Source organism: Pinus tabuliformis, chromosome 5_2, assembly GCF_031772625.1.
Source record: "Pinus tabuliformis cultivar Carrire ecotype Pingquan chromosome 5_2, CPIR1, whole genome shotgun sequence".
Lineage (NCBI taxonomy): Eukaryota > Viridiplantae > Streptophyta > Pinopsida > Pinales > Pinaceae > Pinus > Pinus tabuliformis.
The window spans coordinates 649,330,440-649,349,690 of NC_142306.1; the positions used below are offsets into that span (position 1 = coordinate 649,330,440).

General features: G+C 37.8%; 1 protein-coding gene across 2 annotated transcripts in view; it reads left to right on the forward strand.

Annotated features, from left to right (window-relative positions):
- Positions 1–1,848: 1,848 nt before the first annotated feature.
- The window catches only part of LOC149160716 (staphylococcal-like nuclease CAN2), a 41,790-nt gene continuing 24,387 nt past the window's right edge, over positions 1,849–19,251 (forward strand). Inside the window, exons 1-2 of one of the 2 annotated variants that reach the window (XM_089436779.1) lie at positions 1,849–2,949; positions 4,312–4,367. In XM_089436779.1, coding sequence (XP_089292905.1) covers positions 2,800–2,949; positions 4,312–4,367 — 206 coding nt within the window. In that variant the 5' untranslated portion in view covers positions 1,849–2,799. The remainder of the gene's footprint in view (positions 2,950–4,311; positions 4,368–19,251) is intronic. The other variant, XM_089436780.1, reaches the window with a different exon arrangement.

Here is a 19,251-nt window from a genome sequence, read left to right on the forward strand (position 1 = left end):
AGAAATTGAATAAAAACTATAAAGTTTATATATATATAATAAAAAAAGAAAATTGTCTTTGTAAAAAAATAATAAAAAAAGTAAATTTCCTTTTTTTATTGTTTTTATTATGTTTCTTTCTCTCTTTTTATTTATATTATTATTATCTAATTTTAAGGTCACGGCCAAGTCAGACACAAATATAAACTTTACCCAGTTTTAATTTTGTTGTAGTGTTCTACCTTTAGTAAAATTCATTTTTTTATAATAATTTTACTCCATTTTATTTGGATTTTTTTAATTAATTAATTATAACTTTAATATTTCTATCTAAATTTTCTTTTGATTTAATATTTAATTTATTAAATAAATATCACTCTCTTATATATTTTGACTTATATTTAATTTCTTTTAATACTTTTAAATTTCCATTTCCTTTTATTTATTTTTTGGGTCTAAGATTTTCTTAATTAAATAAGAGATAAATAAAGAAACATTTTAATAAAATATTGTCTTTGTTGGGGCTACCCGTTCTTCATAATTAAATAATAGATAATTGATTAAATTAATTAATAAATTATTTTGACGGTTAGGATTAAAAATTTCTATGTGATTTAGTCAGAAAAACACTCAATATTAATAATGAATCACAAAAGCCAGCGTTCTGAAACTCTAAATCTAGTTAAAATTTTGTGCCACAAATAAAACCCACAAAATTAAGAAATACTCCAAATGAGTACTTTAAGATTCAAATTAAATCAATTCAGCAATCAAGAATGAAAAGAAAATAAAATAAATAATCTAATAAAAAAAATATAATAATAAAAGTTGTATTGCAATGATAACCTTATTGGATAAAAGCTCCATAACCAAAGACCAAAAAGAAATTAAAAAGAAATTGTGCTTTGATGGGTAATGTTGATAAAGGTACTTGAACGCTAAAGTGCAAAAGAGTAGTCTAATAATGAAGGTTACAATTTCGCCTCTAATGAAAATTTTGGCAATATTTTGATAAAATCTAGCTATTTCCAAATTACAAATGTCAAATTTTAAGATTTTGAATGTCTTGATATTGAACCAATTTCGACCCTAAAAAAATTCGAACACTTTAACCATCAATCTTTTTGAAAAAAAAAAACTAACCAGAAATTTGTCATCCTACCGAAATTGTGACTGAAATTTCCAAATTATAAATCTCAAATTTCAAGATTTTGAATGTCTTGATATTGAACCCATTTCCACCCTTAAAAAAATTCTAACACTTTAACCATCAATCTTTTTGAATTAAAAAAAAAAAAAAAAAACTAACCAGAAATTTGTCATCCCACCAAAATTGTGACTGAAATTTCCAAATTACAAATCTCAAATTTCAAGATTTTGAATGTCTTGATATTGAACCCATTTCCACCCTAAAAAAATTCAAACACTTTAACCATCAATCTTTTTGAATTAAATAAAAAAAAAACTAACCATAAATTTGTCATCCCACCGAAATTGTGACGTCAGGAGACAATGCCAAATGCTAGACTTTTTGGAAGCTCCCTATTAAATTTCTCTAAAATCTGGAAGCAATTTATTGAAATCACAAATTTGATGGGTAATACCCACACAATCAAAATGTCCTAAATTTTTTTCAAAATCCAAATATACAATTTAAAAAACAATTTAAATAATACAAATCAAATTTCAGCAATCTACTATATGGAGATAGAGTTCGTCATAAAAAAGGGAATGTCTTATCTTGTAATGATGACCAGATCCAGGAAGATTTGTAAGGGGGCGTACGTCAATCTAGCTCAGGCTTTTATGGTAGGAAATAGAGAAGTGGGGGCGTTTGGGCCAGGGGGGCCTTTGGATGAATTTATTGGATACCCAAGAAACATAATCTTTCAAAGAAACAGCGTCTACGGCGATAGATAGGGGTCAGGTTTGGCATCTCTGCCCCCTGCCCTCCAAACAGTATGGGAGCCTCTGGGCTCGTACTGCTCACACTCCCGGATCTTAACCCTTGGGTAACCCTCCTCCACCCACCATAGTGTGAGAAACAGAGCCAGGCTTAAAACAACTCCCATGAAAAATATTTATGCTACACATTATTTATAATCGTTATCAGTGGTCCTCTGGAGAAAACCAATTGCAAGTGAAGCTCTGTATGTTGTTAGCAGTCGGCCTCAATAAAACCAATAGCACTCAAAGTTGTATACTTGTTGGCGGTCGGGCTCTGGATAAAACCTGTCGCAAGTCAAAGCTGTATAGTTGTTAGCAGTCCCTCTCGATAAAACAATCGTAAGTCAAAGTGTTTTGATTCTCGAACTGATAGTGGAGCCCTCCACTCTGAAACAGTAATTTCATGGAAGGTAGAACCCTCCACTCTGAAACAGTAATTTCATGGAAAGTAGAACCCTCCACTCCGAAGCAATAATTTCATGGAAATCCGGACACAGCTATTTTCATAATGCACAGGTTTGTGTCAAAATATCATGACGATGTTGCCTACCTGGAATCTTTCACCATGATGTGACAGAGATTATCACGATCAGTCCACAGTATCAATGATCCAATGGCCTGGCACTACTCCTCGAACTCTGTAGTGAGTCTACGCCCTCAAAGAACAGGATGAAGAATTTTAGCGCGGACAGTGTCTGAGGTGAACATCAACTGAGGAAGAGCAGTCTCGCAAACCAGACTGCCCGATTTCTGTCAACCATGACTGCATTTCTTTCAATCCCCATGATATATGTTGCATAAAAGATACTTGCAAGATCTGCGATTGGAGGTTTCTGTTTAAAATCACAAACAGAGAACATACATCGATTTCCCATGGGAAATGCCCTCAGATTTCTATGTGGGGATTGCTGTAGTCCCCAAGCTGCAGAAGAAGGGTCGACTGGAGCCCATGGAGTGGATCATGCCACAGTTGGGTTCTCTGCCTTGGCACGTGATCTCTTTCAGTTTGAAATAACTGGTCAGGTATTGTTAAACTTCTAATGTCACAGTTTTGTTGCAGTGTGGGTATGGGATCTTGGCTTAAAATTTTGGGAATTGGGTGGGTGATCTATCATCATAATTTTATTGCCCAAAAACAAAATTTTCACAGATGCCATTTTAGTTTTGATTTTATTTATTAATTTGAATAAGTAGACTTTATGTCACAACTTTATTCCCTAATAGACATGCCATTTCCTAAGAGGTCACCAGTAGGGGTATCTATTGCCCAAAAGTCGCACAGGACTTGCACCTTACTTTCTGTAGTCCCCGAGCTTCAGAAGAAGGGTCAAGTGAACCCCATGGAGTGGCTCTGGCCACAGTTGGATTCTCTGCCCTGGGCCATGATCTCCTTTCAGTTCGGAACCACTGGTCAATTATTGTTAAATGTCTAATATCACAGTTTTGTTGCAAAGCGGGTATAAAATGTTTGCTTAAAATTTTGGGATTTGGGTGGGTGATCTATCATCATAATTTTATTGCCCAAAAACAAATTTTCACAGATGGCATTTTAGTTTTGACTTTATTTATTTATTTGAATTAGTAGATATTATGTCACAATTCATTCCCTAATAGACATGCCATTTGCTAAGAGGTCACCAGTAGGGGTATCTATTCCCCTACACTACCGTTTGGTCTGTAGTGCTGCTGTAAGCTGGAGCACAAGCACAGACAAATCATTGAAAGGACTTGAACCCCGGTGAGTGCAATAACAACGCTCCACTTTCACCAACCAAGAAGCCACAGCTGACATTTACACCCTTTTTTTTATTTTGTGCTTTGGGTAGTCAGTTTCTATTCATAATTTTATTGTAGTAAAAACAGAGGCAAGGATATGCTATTCTTGGCATTTTCTTTTATGCTTGTCTATGATTTGTTCATAATCTTATTCCCCAATAAAGGACTACATAGATAACATTTGCATTTTAACTTTGTGAATCTGTTTGGCTGGTTTCATTGATAATTTTAGTCCCTGGTAAGAGAGTACATGGCATCTTTTCCTTGGATTCTGTGATTGAGGTAGTAAATTTTTGTCCCTCGCTATATTTTTTTTGTTTTGTTTTTGAGGTATTTTGCATTCTACATTTGTGATTTGGTTAGTTGGGAATTTTCTTCAAAAATTAATTGAGTTTTAAAATTCGGTATTTTTCCCTTTTTGAGCTTTCTGATTTGGTTGGTTTTTGTTTTCAAATTCACTCCATATTTGTTCACGGTTTATTGCATAAAAGCCTAAAAACAGAGTATAATGGTAAACATGGCTCTTTTTTCTTTTTGGCTTATTTTATTAGCGAGTTTTGCAATATAAAATATGCATGCCATTGATATTTGGCCATTATATTGTTCAAGGTACCTGAAGGACTAAGTCAACATGTAAAGCCATCAAGGAAAGCACAGGCTAGCTGGTATGCATATCATCTTTTTACAAATGACAGATTAATTTTACAAATGATTTTTTTTTCAGACTTGCAAAATAATTTGAACTCTGCTTTTATATTTTCATGGAGCACACTTTGAGAAAATAGACCTGGCTTAATTCTTGCACATCCAAGAGAGTTTTTTTGTATTGTGGGTCATTATGACCAACAATATCCAAGGCTTTAGGGTTCAGATTCCAGAAATATATATTACTACTAGTTTCTTCCAAGGGGCACATTAGCTCTTTTCATCCTTTATGCACCTCAAGGTTGGAACTTCTGCTTCTTCTTGTAAAACAAATCTAGACTGTACCACCTATGTATGTAACCGAGCTGATCAATAAACATTGCCATAAGCAAAAAAAAAATTAAAAAAAAACTTTTGTAAGACAAAAGTGCGGTTTCTAATCAAAAGAGATGTTCCAAGTCCTAGATTAGATCATATTACCCTTTGGTTACTCTGAGTTGTATCCTTTTATTTTAACAAAAGATGTGGACCCCCGATGGAGTAGATCAGACCGAGTGCAAGCCCTTTACATATGAGGATTTTGTTTCAAGTCTGTTGCATAACATAATGTTAAGCTCAAGCAAGTGAATTTTGGATTTTTTAAGCCTTAAATTGGGCCTCCACTAGTAGTTGTTTAACTTCACCGGTATTCAGCAGCTCCCTATCCTCTGTTCTTTTAAAAATGCATCATATATTTGATAATAATTCAATATACAAGTACATTGCAATATATTTAATGCTTAGACGCTGTTGGTTCTCAAATTGTTCCCTTGCAGAAACCGTTCAAGAACACATTCAATGAGGACCTTGTCCTCCCACTTTAGGTGTCTTGGGGCTGTTCTCCCACACACCACAGGGGGTATTCCCTGATTGTAATTATACGGATTTTCAATAAGCAAATTGAATTGGACCAGTTATTAATAAAGAAGAAAGTCATAGTAATTAAATGCCATAGACAAGGATTATAGTTCGTTACGATAAAACATCATTGACCCAAAGACACAGTTCATACATCTGAAATGAATATTAGAGGAAATGTAATGATTAAAGGAAAAAGGAAAACAAACAGACATAAAAAGAAGATCAAAATACAAAACACGTGCTCAAGAATCAAGTTAATATTCTAACAAACATAATTACAGGTAACGATACAGCAAGTGTAGTCACTTTGCCGATTTCTAGATCAATCTAGTAATAAGATCAGAGACAATAGTATAAATATCGAATCAGGAATATCACCGATAATCTACTTTGAGTTAAAACTGGATGAGTGATATTAGTTTGGTGCGAGACTTGTTTCATAAGCACAGAAAACTAACATAACCATAAAATAACAACAAAAATTCAGCAGTTAAAATTTATCTATAAATGACCGATGCGAAGTTCTAGAGGCACACTCATGAAGCTTCAGCCTGCAAGCCAAAGACTAAACACTTTAAACACCTAATTTTCAATAATATAATATTGGGAAAGCAAGACGATTAAATAAAAGAGATGTTATGGAATTATGAATCAAATTCAGAAATCCATAGCATCATACACTGCTTCAAACACACACATGAAAAAGGAAACGATTCATTCATTAAAGGTGCATGAAATGAGTCATTTAGTCAATAATGGATCTGTGCAGCGAGTACATGCAGATCTTATAGTATCAAAAAATAAATCCTTCTATCATCCACCCCCTCTAAACGAGAAACAGGGTCATTTATAAGAGCCTTCCAACAAATAACGGTTCAATGGTAATTGTTTTTAAATTAACAACATTAAAATTTAAATAACTTGAATGATAAAAAGTCTCTACGAGGGCCTCCTCATTTTAATGGATACTTTGGCTGCGTTTGACTTCTTAGACATGGCGGCTGGTGATGAGCTCTAAGCTCCGTGCATCTTAGATTTAGGCAGTTGGGGAATATTAAGTCCCTCTTCGGCCTGTTCTTCAAGTTGATCAGTGGCTGATTGCATAGGCTGAACTGCTTGTGTGCTAGATACAATTTTCTCTAAGATGACGTTCCGATTTAGGTGCCTCCTGCCTTTAGCAATCTTATCCCACTCTGCTGGTGATAACCATGGTACATTTCTGAATTTGGTTACCGCCACCATTAACTGCAACTTGAGTTGTGGGGAGGCTCTGTATTAGTTGATCTATCCTGGCTAGTATGTTGAATTCTCTGCATAAAGCATTGATTGCTAATTGAGGCAAAATAGCCTCTTCGCTAATAATGGACAGGCAACCAAGATCTTGTTGAGTGGCTTTCAGCTTCTTGTGAAGCTCTACATATGAGATCAGCCAGTTGTTTTCCCCCAAAAGGAAGGGACCCCAAATCTACCCAAATAGTTCCATTCATTTCTGAATTTCTGAATTTCCTTCTTGGCCTTCTCGAATTCCTCTTTCATGAGTAGCATACACCCGTGTTTTCCTTTGTCAAGCACAAAGAGAAGATACGATTGTCCCTTTCAGGTAAATTCATGTCCGCAAGTGTTTCGTCCTCAAGAGAATTGATAAAATCTATGAGTTGGTCAACATATTTAAATCTCTTGTTGAGCTTGGAAGAATTTTTTCTAGCCTCTAGATTAGCAATTTTTATTACCACCTTTTCACAATATGTCAAGATCATAACATAAGAATGAATTGTGGAAATTTTTTGATTGATTTCCCTCCATATTTTTTCCTTGGCTTGAATGAGGACCTGTCTTCCAATAGAAGTTACCTTAATGACCTCCTTCAAGGACATGATTTAATTTTGCTTCTCTTTCAGGGTGTTTTGTATTTGTTCAATCATTTCATTTTTATGTTGCACCTGTACTGCCCCCCTTTTTTCAGCTTGTTCCTTCTCAAGTTTCAGATCATTTGGTCCCTGTTCCAACTGTGAGGTTTTCAGCTGGAGGAGGCTTAAGCCTTAGACATTTGAGGTTTGGGGGGCGGTGAGGGCTTTGTCAATAGTCGCTTTATATTCTGTGACTGTTTTAAGATATTGCTTCTCTTTGGCTCCAAATTCCTCCCTTAGATTTTTCATCTGGTTTTGTTGTTCCCTGTGCTCTTTATCTTTTGCTTCAAAGGGAGATTGGCATTTTCTGCAATTGGCTTTCAACTTCTCGCCTTTCAAATGCTTGTATTAGGACATTAGCATCGTAATCCAGGATTTTGGTGATTGCTTTTAGACTTCTTATTTCCTTTTCTTTCTTCTCTAATAATCTTTTAAAATATTTGACATCTTTGGGTTGCCAGGATTGTTTTACTATCCTGTCTTTGAGCTCCTTTATCCTGTTAGCTTTGGTTTTCAAGGCCACTTGTGCAATATAGAGTTGTTCTGAGACCTTTTCAAGCATGGCCTGCATCTTCCTGTTATTGGCGGTAGAGTCCAATAACTGTATGGCCACAATTTCACTAGTTTTTTTGTGCCAGTTCAACATATCGAAATTGCATAGCTTGCCCAAATTAATGGCCATGGATGAAGCCCTGGAACCAAACAATTGTTGTTTCTCGTCAACTTTGGGTTGTACCACCATAAGATTGAAAGTACTAGTTTCAAATTGACATATGAAATAAACCTTGGCCCAGCAGTGGGGACCATCTCGTCTAGTACCACTTTCTCAACCATATGGGCTTGTTGAGGCAATAACATTAATTCTTTCCCCATAGTGTCAAGTGACTTCTCTTTAATGAAACTATGCCTCACATCTAAAGCTTGTCCCCCAGAATCTCTGGGTTGAACTTCATGAATAGTCTGCTGCATTTCTTTGTTTAATTGCTTCCTCAAAGGCTTCGATGTCTACATCCTGGCCCTCTTTGGCTTTAATGCTATGCCCAACTTCTTCTAGTTCCAGAGAATCTGATTTTCTTTTCATAACAAGGGGCAGTATCATTGTCGAAGGCTGAGCAGGTTCTGTATTGGAAGCATGGGTTGCTACCTATATCAGAGCCTGATTTTCTTTTTTCCTTGTTGTTTGCTTCTGCCTGTCTCTGCTCCATAGTTGTCTGCACAACCACTTGAATTTGACCTCTTGGAGGTGGGGAAAGAGCATTAGCCATTTTTTCAATCTCTTTCCTAGTCTCGTGGATGTAAGCCAAAAGACCTGCTTGTTTTCTCAGACTAGAAATTATGCCATGAGGATCATAGCTCCAATTATCATCATGTACCAAACCAAACATAATCATCTCTTTCTCAATAATATCAATAGCACCCTTGTTTTTAGCAATAAGAGAAAGAATTGAACATGGATTACTAAAAGGTGTACTTTTATTTTTTGAGGTGAAATGAAGCCCATTCAAAATGATTCTCTGCCTTAAAGCTTCGTAAGCTAATATTATGGGTGTGATGAATTTAGGTAATCAGTAGGGTTCCTTTTCAAAACCATACATCCTCATTACAGAGTAAATAGGATATAGGAACCAACACCCTATACTGTCTTCCTCGGTCAATCGTAAGATCCTCCTTTGTGTTGAAATATGTAACTAGGTTCGGTCTTCATAATGACTTATGTAATCATGATTTTATGTATCTGATGTAATGAAGAAAATAAATTTATTATTGTTGATCTTGAGACATCATGCTCAAGAAAATTAATTTTTAGGTCAAGCTTCCATTGAGAGCTTCTAGGGCTTATGAGTCATAGTCATGTATAAAAGACCTATTTGGGCATGTTACATATTGTAAAATGAAAATTTATTTGAGTCAAAATACCCTCCAAGACCTCGTCATGGTGCAAAGATAAAGTTGACCTACATGAAGGAACAAGTTGGCCTAAAGATAGCAATTCGTACCCCTCACAAGCCTATAAATAAGAAGGAACTCAGCCTCATTTGGACACTCACTCACTCAAGTTCGATATCCTCAAGACCGAAGTTGGGAAAGGACGAAAAGAAAGAAGAAGAGCTAGATCGAAGTTTTTGGGTCTCTTTCTCTTTCTCTCGTGTTAGGGTTTCTACATTTGCTGGGCAAGTTGAAGTGCTGAAGAATTTGCTAGGCAAATCAAAGTGTTGAAGAATTTGACTGGGCAAATCGAAGTGTTGGAAAATTGCTGGGTCGAAGTTCTAAAAGAATTTGCTGGGCAAGTCGAAGTTCCAAAAGAATTTGTTGGGTAAGTCAAAGTTGCAGAAGAATTTGTTGGGTAGGTCGAAGCTGCAGAAGAATTTGTTGGCAAGTCGAAGTTGTAGAAGAATTTGTTGGGTAGAAGAATCTACTGGGGATCAAAATTGCAGAAGTGGCTGGAAAGCAAGAAAGGTTTGACTTGGTCTTGGAGGGTCTAGGTTGAGGGTCATAGGTCTTGGAATTCGTCAATTGAAGTTGTATAAGAAGAGAAGAATTCTTGTGGGTTTTCCTCTCAGTTGGAGAGGTTTCAGCCCTCACTAATCTCTTATATCTTGTGTCCTCTTGTTTTTCTATTCTTTATGGTTTGGTAGTTGTTTGATGAAAATAACACTAAATATCATCAAGTAAAAGATGAAGCTAAAAAAGTAAAAATACATCACAAGCTGTTATCAAAGTAAGAGAAATCACCTACACTTGTTGCCCCTAGATTTCTCAACATGGTATCAGAACTAAGGTGACAAGTCAAGAAAGGGCAGGTCAAAGAAAGACACTCAAGGGCCAAAAGATCATCAAGGTCATCAAAGGGACCTCTCCTTTCAAAGGCACTACAAGGACAATGATTACACCATCATCTTGAAGCAAGTCACTAGAAGAAGACCTACAAACCCTAGTTCGATCAAAGAAGGACTTTGAAGCATCTTGAAGTTTACACATCCAAGGGAAGCAGAAGAAGGCGTTGTCATCATCAAACCAAGGTGATCTCCCTCTCCTTGAGTCAATGATCACTTCTGAAAGAAGACATCTTCATCAAGAAGAGATCTTCCACTATCAATATCATCATCAAAATCAAGAAGGCAACACTTTGAAGATATTGCCATCAAGGAGTATCTTCTCTAGTAAGTATCTTTATGTCCACATTTGAATCTATCAAAATGTCTTTTTGCAAGGAAAGCAATAGGTTGGTTGGGGCTTCAAACTTTCTTGCATGGAAGAAAAGGACAGATCTGAACCTCATAGAAAATGAAGTCATGGAACATGTTAAGGCCTCAATCGCTAAACCTTTAAAGGAAGACGCTGAAGCTCTTGCGAAATTCATGAAAGGGGAACTAAGGGCTCAAAGGATTCTCATAGAATCTATCAAGGATCCCCTCATTCCCTATGCATCAAAATTAGAAACATCAAAAGAAATATCTAACAAACTTGTAGAATTGATCTCTGTAAACACTGCAGGCGAAGTGATCTCGTTAAGACAAGAACTCTACATGATGAAGATATCAAAAGAAGAAGGGATAACCTCATGCTTCATGAGGGTGTCAGACTTAGAGACCAACTACAAAAGTTGTGAGAAATAATATCTGATAAGGAAATGACAACTATAGTGCTCAATGCACTACCAGAGGAATGGGGCAGCTTCACATCAAGCATCTATGGAAAGGAGGTTACCCCGTTCAATGAACTATGGTCATTGTGCAAAATTGAAGAAACAACACTGAAGGCAAAAAGTGATGTAGGATCAAATGAGCAAACACAAGCATTTGCTGCCATGGCAAAGAGAAAAGGAGAGTTTGGAAAATTTGATCCTCAAAAAAGGAAAAAGAATATGGCGAAGGTTCAATGCTATGGATGTCAAGAATATGGGCACTACAAGAGAGATTGCCCCAAACTCAAGAAGGACAACAACAAAAGAGGAAGCGAAGAAGCTTCTTCCCCATATCATCGAAGAAGTAGAAGATGCTGAGGAGAAAAAGTCAAAGAAGGAAGAAGTGAAAGATCTCTACTATGATTGAGATAATCTTCTTCACCAAGTTCTTTTCAATTTTTGTAAAACATAGCTATCATGGTAGGAAGCATTAGAAACATGATAGGATGCATCATTTTAGGAGATGGCATACGATGGAAGCAAGAGCTCATGAAATCAAAAGAAACTTGAAAGATAGTTGAAGCAGAAGTCTATGGCAGTTATCATTAGAAGGAAGTAGCTCTCGGTAACCTCATTAGAAGCATAAGTAGTACTTATGGGTAGAAGGAAGTCATCTAGTATCGAGCTCATCATACATCATTGGAAAGGAGCATTTGCAGGATGAGGATAATCAAGGTCCTCCATTGGAATATTCATTAGAAGGTTCATCTCTTGGAAGAAGCAAGTGTGCCTATCCTACTAGAGTTTAATGGAGTCTTTAGGGTTAAAATTCAAGGGAGATATCTTGATTGAGTAGGGGGGATGCCTAGGGCATCCATTTTTAAAACCCTAACTATTATTCTTGTGAGGGAAGAAATTAAATATAGGGTCTGCTCATTAAGAGTTTCCCTATAGGCCTTAGAGAGAACAATTTTATATGGAATAAAATATTTGAGCATTTAGTCATGGCACAATAGAAACCCTACTTTAAACATTTAACATGCAAACATATCAGTGATAAGATAATAAACTTGCAAAATTCTCCACAAAAGGCACTTATTTCAATCCCAGAGTAACGTCTCCATGCAAAAATCACATCCACAAGAATGTCACACCAATGAAGACTACATCTTGCCCATAGTTGCGAAAAAAGCTAGCTCACACTCTGTTAGAGGAAAATAATTAAATTTGTCATGATGACAAAATGAAATGAGGTGAATCTCTTTTTATATGAGACTCATCCCACTCATTTCTACAACAATACAAGTAATGAGGTCCTTATTACAGGTTTACTTTAAGTGTTCCACAAGATAGAGGTTAAAGCCAGCTTTATAGCTCAAAAACATAACAAAGATGCCATAAATGCCTAGACGTGTGGGAGAAAAACCTCCTCAAGCATGATGTCATCCTCCAAATGAGCTCTAAATGCCATAGAGAAGCGTCATGTGGGCTAATGAGTGCTCCATACTCCAAGATGTAGCTCCTAGATCATGGGCATGCTTTCAAGGTGCCTCCATACCAAGATATCATCTCCATGGTGCCCAACATCACCCTCCAAAGGGCAAGAGGGGTTATGTGGCTCTCTCTTACTCAAACGTTAGGGCTCAAAAGTGATGTGCAAGTCATCCCCTGTCATCACAAGGATGACCATCAAAGAGTGTCAAGACTCAAGACCAGCCCGAGGGCATCCTGGGTCCACTAGACACATCAATAATATCTCCAAAACCAAGCTTCATGGGTTTGACGTTTTAGCATCTGTAGGTACCTCAAAGTGTTAGGCATCATGTGGGGTCATCAAGTAACCCAATGCTCTGCTCTGGACGAGCAACATTGCATCAACAAGTCATGTTCTCTCTCTAGAATGTTAAAAACAACCTTTGCAAGGTTGTTGAGAAAGAACGAGAATCATCTCAAGAGGCCTCTACTATTGTGATGAAAACACTTGACAAAACCCTCTTAAGATCAAGTGAAATTCAACATTCATTAATTAGAATAGCCATAAATGCTTCAAAGTTCATAGTGGGCCATACTTAATGTTGGGATCACAATAATACTTCATAAAAAGCTCACCTTCAAATATCTAACTAGACCAAGTCCCATAAACAAGTTACCTCCATATGTTAGGAATGGTTAGATGTATAACCCTATTAGGTGTTTCCAACCCCTAAGGGGAAGTGACATGTCCCAAGTTAGCCCATCAATCTGTAGGTGTGTGTGAAATGGTGGCAGAAGAGTGTGAATGACTTCAAAGCATGGTGCCATAGCCAATTGACCAACTAATGGTGGTCAAACATCTTGAGTCTGTAGATGTAAGGAGGGAGCAATCGTGGAGGCATGAGTTACCCCTTTCCTCAGTGGGCATTTTCCACCCCTTTGGTGTGCCTTTTACTTTTTTATGATTTGCTTTGATTTGGGTGCATAGCTCAAGAGCCTAAGCTTTCTTTTTGAGATTTAACATTTAATACCCCTTAATGATGAGTTAGTTTATCGCTCATCAAGGACAATACAAGAGTTCCTTTTATAGATGGAGCATCATGCATTGAGGAATTGGGTGATGGCTAATGAGGGGGTAGAGCTCATGCTAGGCTTTTTCCCATGCGCTAATCAAATGTCCCAACCATCTTTTTCATTTTATCTTTTTCTTTTATTGTGGCTTTCTTATGCTTTTAACTTTCTTTTAGTTGCATCAACCTCTAGGGAAAAGTTTTTCGGCCTAGACTCAAGGATGAGGATGAAAGTTTGCCAATCCCCATGACCAATGACTGCCAACTTGAGGAATGGAGATGGAATAATGGGAAAGATGGAAAGTGGCAAGTATGGAATATCATGGACATGCTACTTCAATAAAAAACTCCCCAGTAGTGTTCTTATTGAAACCCTAAGGTCTCAGAGGAGGTCTCATTGGACTAGAGTCAAAGACTAACCTCCCAGGGGAAGTGAGGGAACAAGAATACAATCAAGATCATTCAGTCATCTAGTTCACCCCTTGACCCATATTAGTATGCCTCAAACATTAAGTGAAAGCACATGATTACAAAATGGTTAAACTACCTACCCATGGATGACCCATCTTCCTTCAAGAAGGAATGCCAAATGGGAGAGAGAAATCTGACTGGAAAATAAAAAGTGGAGGATCCTAGCGTCATGTCATGTGTTGATTATAGGGCTGCTGGTTGGCTAGTTGTCTAAGGAGGAGAAAAGTTTTCTCCTATGGGTTGCTCTTTTTTTGGTGGGTAACAATCATTTAAGAATTTACCTAATTTCAAACAAATGTTGATTAAGGAAAACTGACCATATAAGTTTGGACCATCTCACTCCATTCTTTTTAAAACTTGTCTTTAACATTTTGAAACACTATAGGGTGGGGAATTTACTTTTCCCATCACTAAAGGGCATTTTTGTGTAATGTGCTAATAGAATAGGTAGTTTTGAAGGCATTAGTCCATTGTAGTGGTTGTAGGACACTGAGGGAGATTTCCACTATGAGCATGTGTAGCCTCCCATCTATCGAGTCATGGTATAATGGGGCTTGAGGAAGGAGGATTCTAATCACCATTGGAGATACTTAAGCCATGACTATTGTGGCAACTATGTGGGAATAAGTCACTGTGGGTTGGTTGAAGAATTGGGAAAGATCCAAACTAGAGTACAACTCTAGATCAATAAGCATAAAAGGAGTCACAAAGGTGCACAAAGACGTGAAAAAATTGGATATACTTTGTTCAAAGGTGTGCTCCCCTATCACCAACTTCTCAGATACCACGACTATATCCTCCTCAACAAGAAACTTCTCGGTTGGATTAGAGTAAACAATCTAAATTGTGAGCTAGGAGATAATCCACAAACTATGCACCCTTGTGAGTAGCTTCATTAGACTTTGGATGAGGGTTCTAGGAACATGGAAAGTGCTTCTTGTAGATCTTCCTCTTTTTTGTCTAGTGTCGGAAGCACTCAATTCATCACTTAGGGATTGTGGGAAAAGACATGTGTAGCTGGGATCGGCCATTGAATGATGGTGCCCCATACATTTACCTCTATGATGAGTCATAAAGATACATTTTCCTTTGGCAATGAAACTGGTGTTAGGTGCAATATATTTATTGATTAGATTGATAAAACAATATGGTAAGCAATGTGTTACCTCCAAGACCTACAACCAAAGATATTCAAAGTTCCAAAACTAAGTGCAACCATAGAGGCACTTATGAAGGTGGTTCAATGTCACCACGACAACTCTTCCTTTCACTTTAGAAAATCTCTCCTTTGGTACAAGGGTCGATTCTCTGGTAATAACATTTATGATATACTTTAGAATTAATGGGATAGCGGATTGCCATGATCAATACCTATGGTGATTGTGTTTGGACCAACAATCAAGAGGGCTTGAACAATGTGGAAGAAGTTGTAGTAGGGTTGTTAGAAACATGCTCAAACTAACCACATATATTCAATATGTAGAAAACTGGAGGAGGGCCCTTCCAAAGATGCTCCTCACATCAAGTACAAAGTCATCCAAAAAATAATGTGTAACCATGAATAATTAAAAGATAGCCACATATGAAACCATAGATGAAGTAGATAAGAGTAGGAAGCCTTCTTTATAGAATGGACAACCAACAATGCATTAGTCTTCAAGTATGATTTCAATTTTCACCAAAAGATTTAGAGAGCCATGACATGTGTTAAAATTGGCAACTAGGGCCAAAATCCACACGGGTCATCTTATTTATGACAACTGATATTTTTCTTGCATTCCTCTCTCCGAGAGGTGTAGAATTGATCTAAAAATCATCTGATTCCAACATGTAAAAATGAAGATATGAATTTATTTGTATTATTGACAAATTGTCAAGGTCGGCCAGCAAGCAAAACAAACATTCAAACCCCCAGCTCATCCTCAACGTTGCATATAAAAGGAGGAGACCTCAAGTCATTTTATCATCATCTCATCTTCACTCATCTCTCTCTCCTCACTTGATTGGGTACGCAAATCTGGCAGTTGTCTCTCACACGTGCAAAGGAAAGGAGGACGTTTTCTGTTTGACTGCGTTGACCAGTGTTGACCTCCTCTTGACTGCGGATTTGGGTGAGGACCTTCTCCTTGGCAGGCCGCAGATCTGGGCACTGAAATCGAGGTGATTTGACCTCCCATTTGACTAGCGTTGACTGCCCTAGATCTGGCCGCAGTTTGACTTTTGTTGACCAACATTTGACTGGACTTTTTCAGACTGTTTTGGATTGTTTGGGTTTGCTATTGGAGGCCGAAGTTGACTGGGTTTGACCGAGCTGCTTAGAGGAAGAATTTTGCCCTGTTTGACCAACGTTGACTTTTCTGGTTAGGGCTTTTCTGCTATTGTCATAAATTATCATATTTGTAAATTTGTACTATCTCTCTCTGTTGAACTATTGAAGAATATAAGAAGAATTGATCAAGGGTTTCCCCACATTGGGGTTTGTCCCTGGCTGGTGCCACATCTTGTGTCCTCTTGTCTTGGCTTGTCTTCTACTATTTATGTTTATGTTCTATCTGCATTTTACTATCATGCTGATGTGATTGCTAAATTGGATATTGATATTGGGCTAATAAAGAAATTGAAGTAAATTGCTCTTAAGCATAGAACATACCATTGTTACCTAAAATTAACATGGTATCAGAGCTGAGGTGAAGACAAAGCCCAAGCAAGAGTGAAAGAGCAATCACTGAAGACAGTTGGACAAGGACAAAAGGCTCAATGGGTTCCTCATCCCACTTCCTGGCTGAAGACAAGCTCTGTGAAAAGTCTGACTATCATGGATGGAAGATGTCTCTTGATCTGACCTTGGAAGAACAAGAAGTGTTGGATTATGTGAAGGGTAAAATCCTTGAGCCTCCTTCAAATGCACCGGCTGCTACGAAGACCAAGTACAATAAAGCTGAAGTCAAAGCGAAGAAGATTATCAGAGATTCCATTGACAAGCGTCTGGTGGCCTACATCTCCGATTTGAACACCTCCAAGGAGATCTACGACAGGTTGGTCAGCATGTTCAAGGTTAGTGATGCAAATCAAATTTTATTTCTCAAAAATAAGTTGAAGGATATTAAGAAGGGCAAGGACGAGGATATTCAATCCTACTTCTTAAGGATCACTGAGATCAAGAATGATCTACTCTCGATTGGAGATGTCATTCCTGACAGGGAACTTACTATCACTACCCTTGGAGGAGTCCCATCCGAGTGGTATATATTTAGAACCACTATTCTTAATAATGATCAAATTCCAGGGTTTGAAGAATTGACGTCAAGATGCATTCAATAAGAAACAAGAATGGTGGAGCAAGAAATGCCTTCTAATAGAAGCAACCCCATTGTTTTCTCTGCTCATGCCAAAAGGAGAAACAATGCAGGGTCTAAAGGTCATTTCAATGGAAAGATTGGATCTAAGGGTGGAAGGAAGGGCATATGCTTGTTTGCAATAAGTTTGGCCACTATGCAAGGGAGTGTCCAAATAGAAGGGACACATCACATGATGATGATCACAATCATTTCAGGGGAAACTTCAACAACAATCAAAGGAATGGTAGGTTCAATTGCAAAGGAAAAAGGAATGCGGGATATCAAAGAAATGGTCAACCCTCAAAGAAAGCAAGGAACTCCAGGTATGAAGAATCAAATGTTGTTAACAATAAACACAAGGAATACTATCTTATATCGGCCCTCTCCACTACCTCTCCACGGACACTTTGGGGAATTGGCTAATTGATAGTGGTGCCTCAAGGCACTTCACTGGATACAAGGAAGCTCTCTCTAATTTGATAGAGAAGGAGACAAACTTGGAGATTATCCTTGGAGACGATGCCACCTATCCCGTAAAGGGAGTAGTGAATGTTACCCTTCAATTGAATCAAGGTAACACTATTCATTTACAAGAAGTTCTATATGTACTTGATCTCAAGAAGAACCTGGTGTCCATTTCGGCAATGGAAGACAAAGGATACAAGGTGGCATTCATTGATGGAAAGGTACGTGTTTAGAAAAGGAATTTTAAAGATGCTTTTACTCTTGGATTCAGGGTTGACACCTTATATCAAATTGGAGGAAGTCCATTGGGAGCCATGTCTTGCGACTCATCTCTACAATCTGAACTATGGCACCGGAGGTTTGCCCATCTTCATTATAAGGCCCTACCTGATGTGAGACAGATGGTGACAGGTATGCCCGAGTTCAAAGTAGAGCATGAAGGTGTATGTACAGGATGTGCTGAAGGAAAAATTACAAGGGACCATTCCCCTCAAGTAATAGCAAGACCACAGACATATTGCAGTTGATCCACTCCGACATATCTGGTATGATGCCTGTAAACTCTTTGGGAGGATACTTATATTATCTCACCTTTATGGATGATTATTATCGCAAGACCTGAATCTACTTCTTGAAAAAGAAGGATGAAGTGTTCACCTGGTTCCATCACTTCAAAGCCATGTTCGAAAATCAACCTGAGAAGAGAATCAAGATATTGGGGACTGAGAACGAATCAAATGAATTCCATGATTATTGCAGAGAAGCTGGGATTAAGAGGGAGACTACAACCCCATACACTTCTGAGCAGAATGGTGTGGCTGAAAGGAAGAATCGTACTATTGTAGAAGTTGTTCGTGCCATGCTTCATGATCAAGGGCTTCCGAAGTTTCTACGGGCCAAAGCTGTAAGTACCGCTGTGTATGTTCGAAACCGATGCCCTCATCAAGCATTGGACTCCAAGACTCTTGAAGAAATATTCACTAGTAAGAAACTTGATGTCTCTCATTTTAGAATTTTTGGAAGTCCTGTATATTTTCATGTGCCGAAAGAGAAAAGAAGCAAATTGGGTGCATCAGGGAAGAAAGGAATCTTTGTGGGCTATAGTGAAAATTCTAAGGGTTATAGAATTTATGTGGCTGGTCAAAGGGAAATTGAGATAAGTCATGATGTCACCTTTGACGAAGATATGGTCCTCAGCAAGACCAATAGCCTTCATATCCCAAGGAAGGACAAAGAAGCTGACACCGGAAAACAAGGTGAAAAAGAGGACGAGACGATGCTTGATGTTGATGAACCTATGGATCCTATTGATCCTCCTCCCCAAGAACTCCTCCTCCAAGAGGAGACCCTCATGGCTTAGGGAGACTCTCGAAGATGCCGAGAGACATATTGCACCAAGGGGGACTTTCCGTGAGAGCAAGAAGGGGAACAAGTATCAAGGATACTTGACTGTCATTAACACTATCATTTAAATGAGCCTTCATCATTTGAAGAAGTTGTGAAGCAACAAGTATGGAAGGATGCTACGAATAAAGAATATGAGTCTATTATGAAGAATGATGTTTGGGATGTGGTCCCTAGACCCCAGGAAAAATCAGTTGTCACCTCTAAGTGGCTCTATAAAATCAAGCATGGAGCTGATGGAAGTGCAAAAA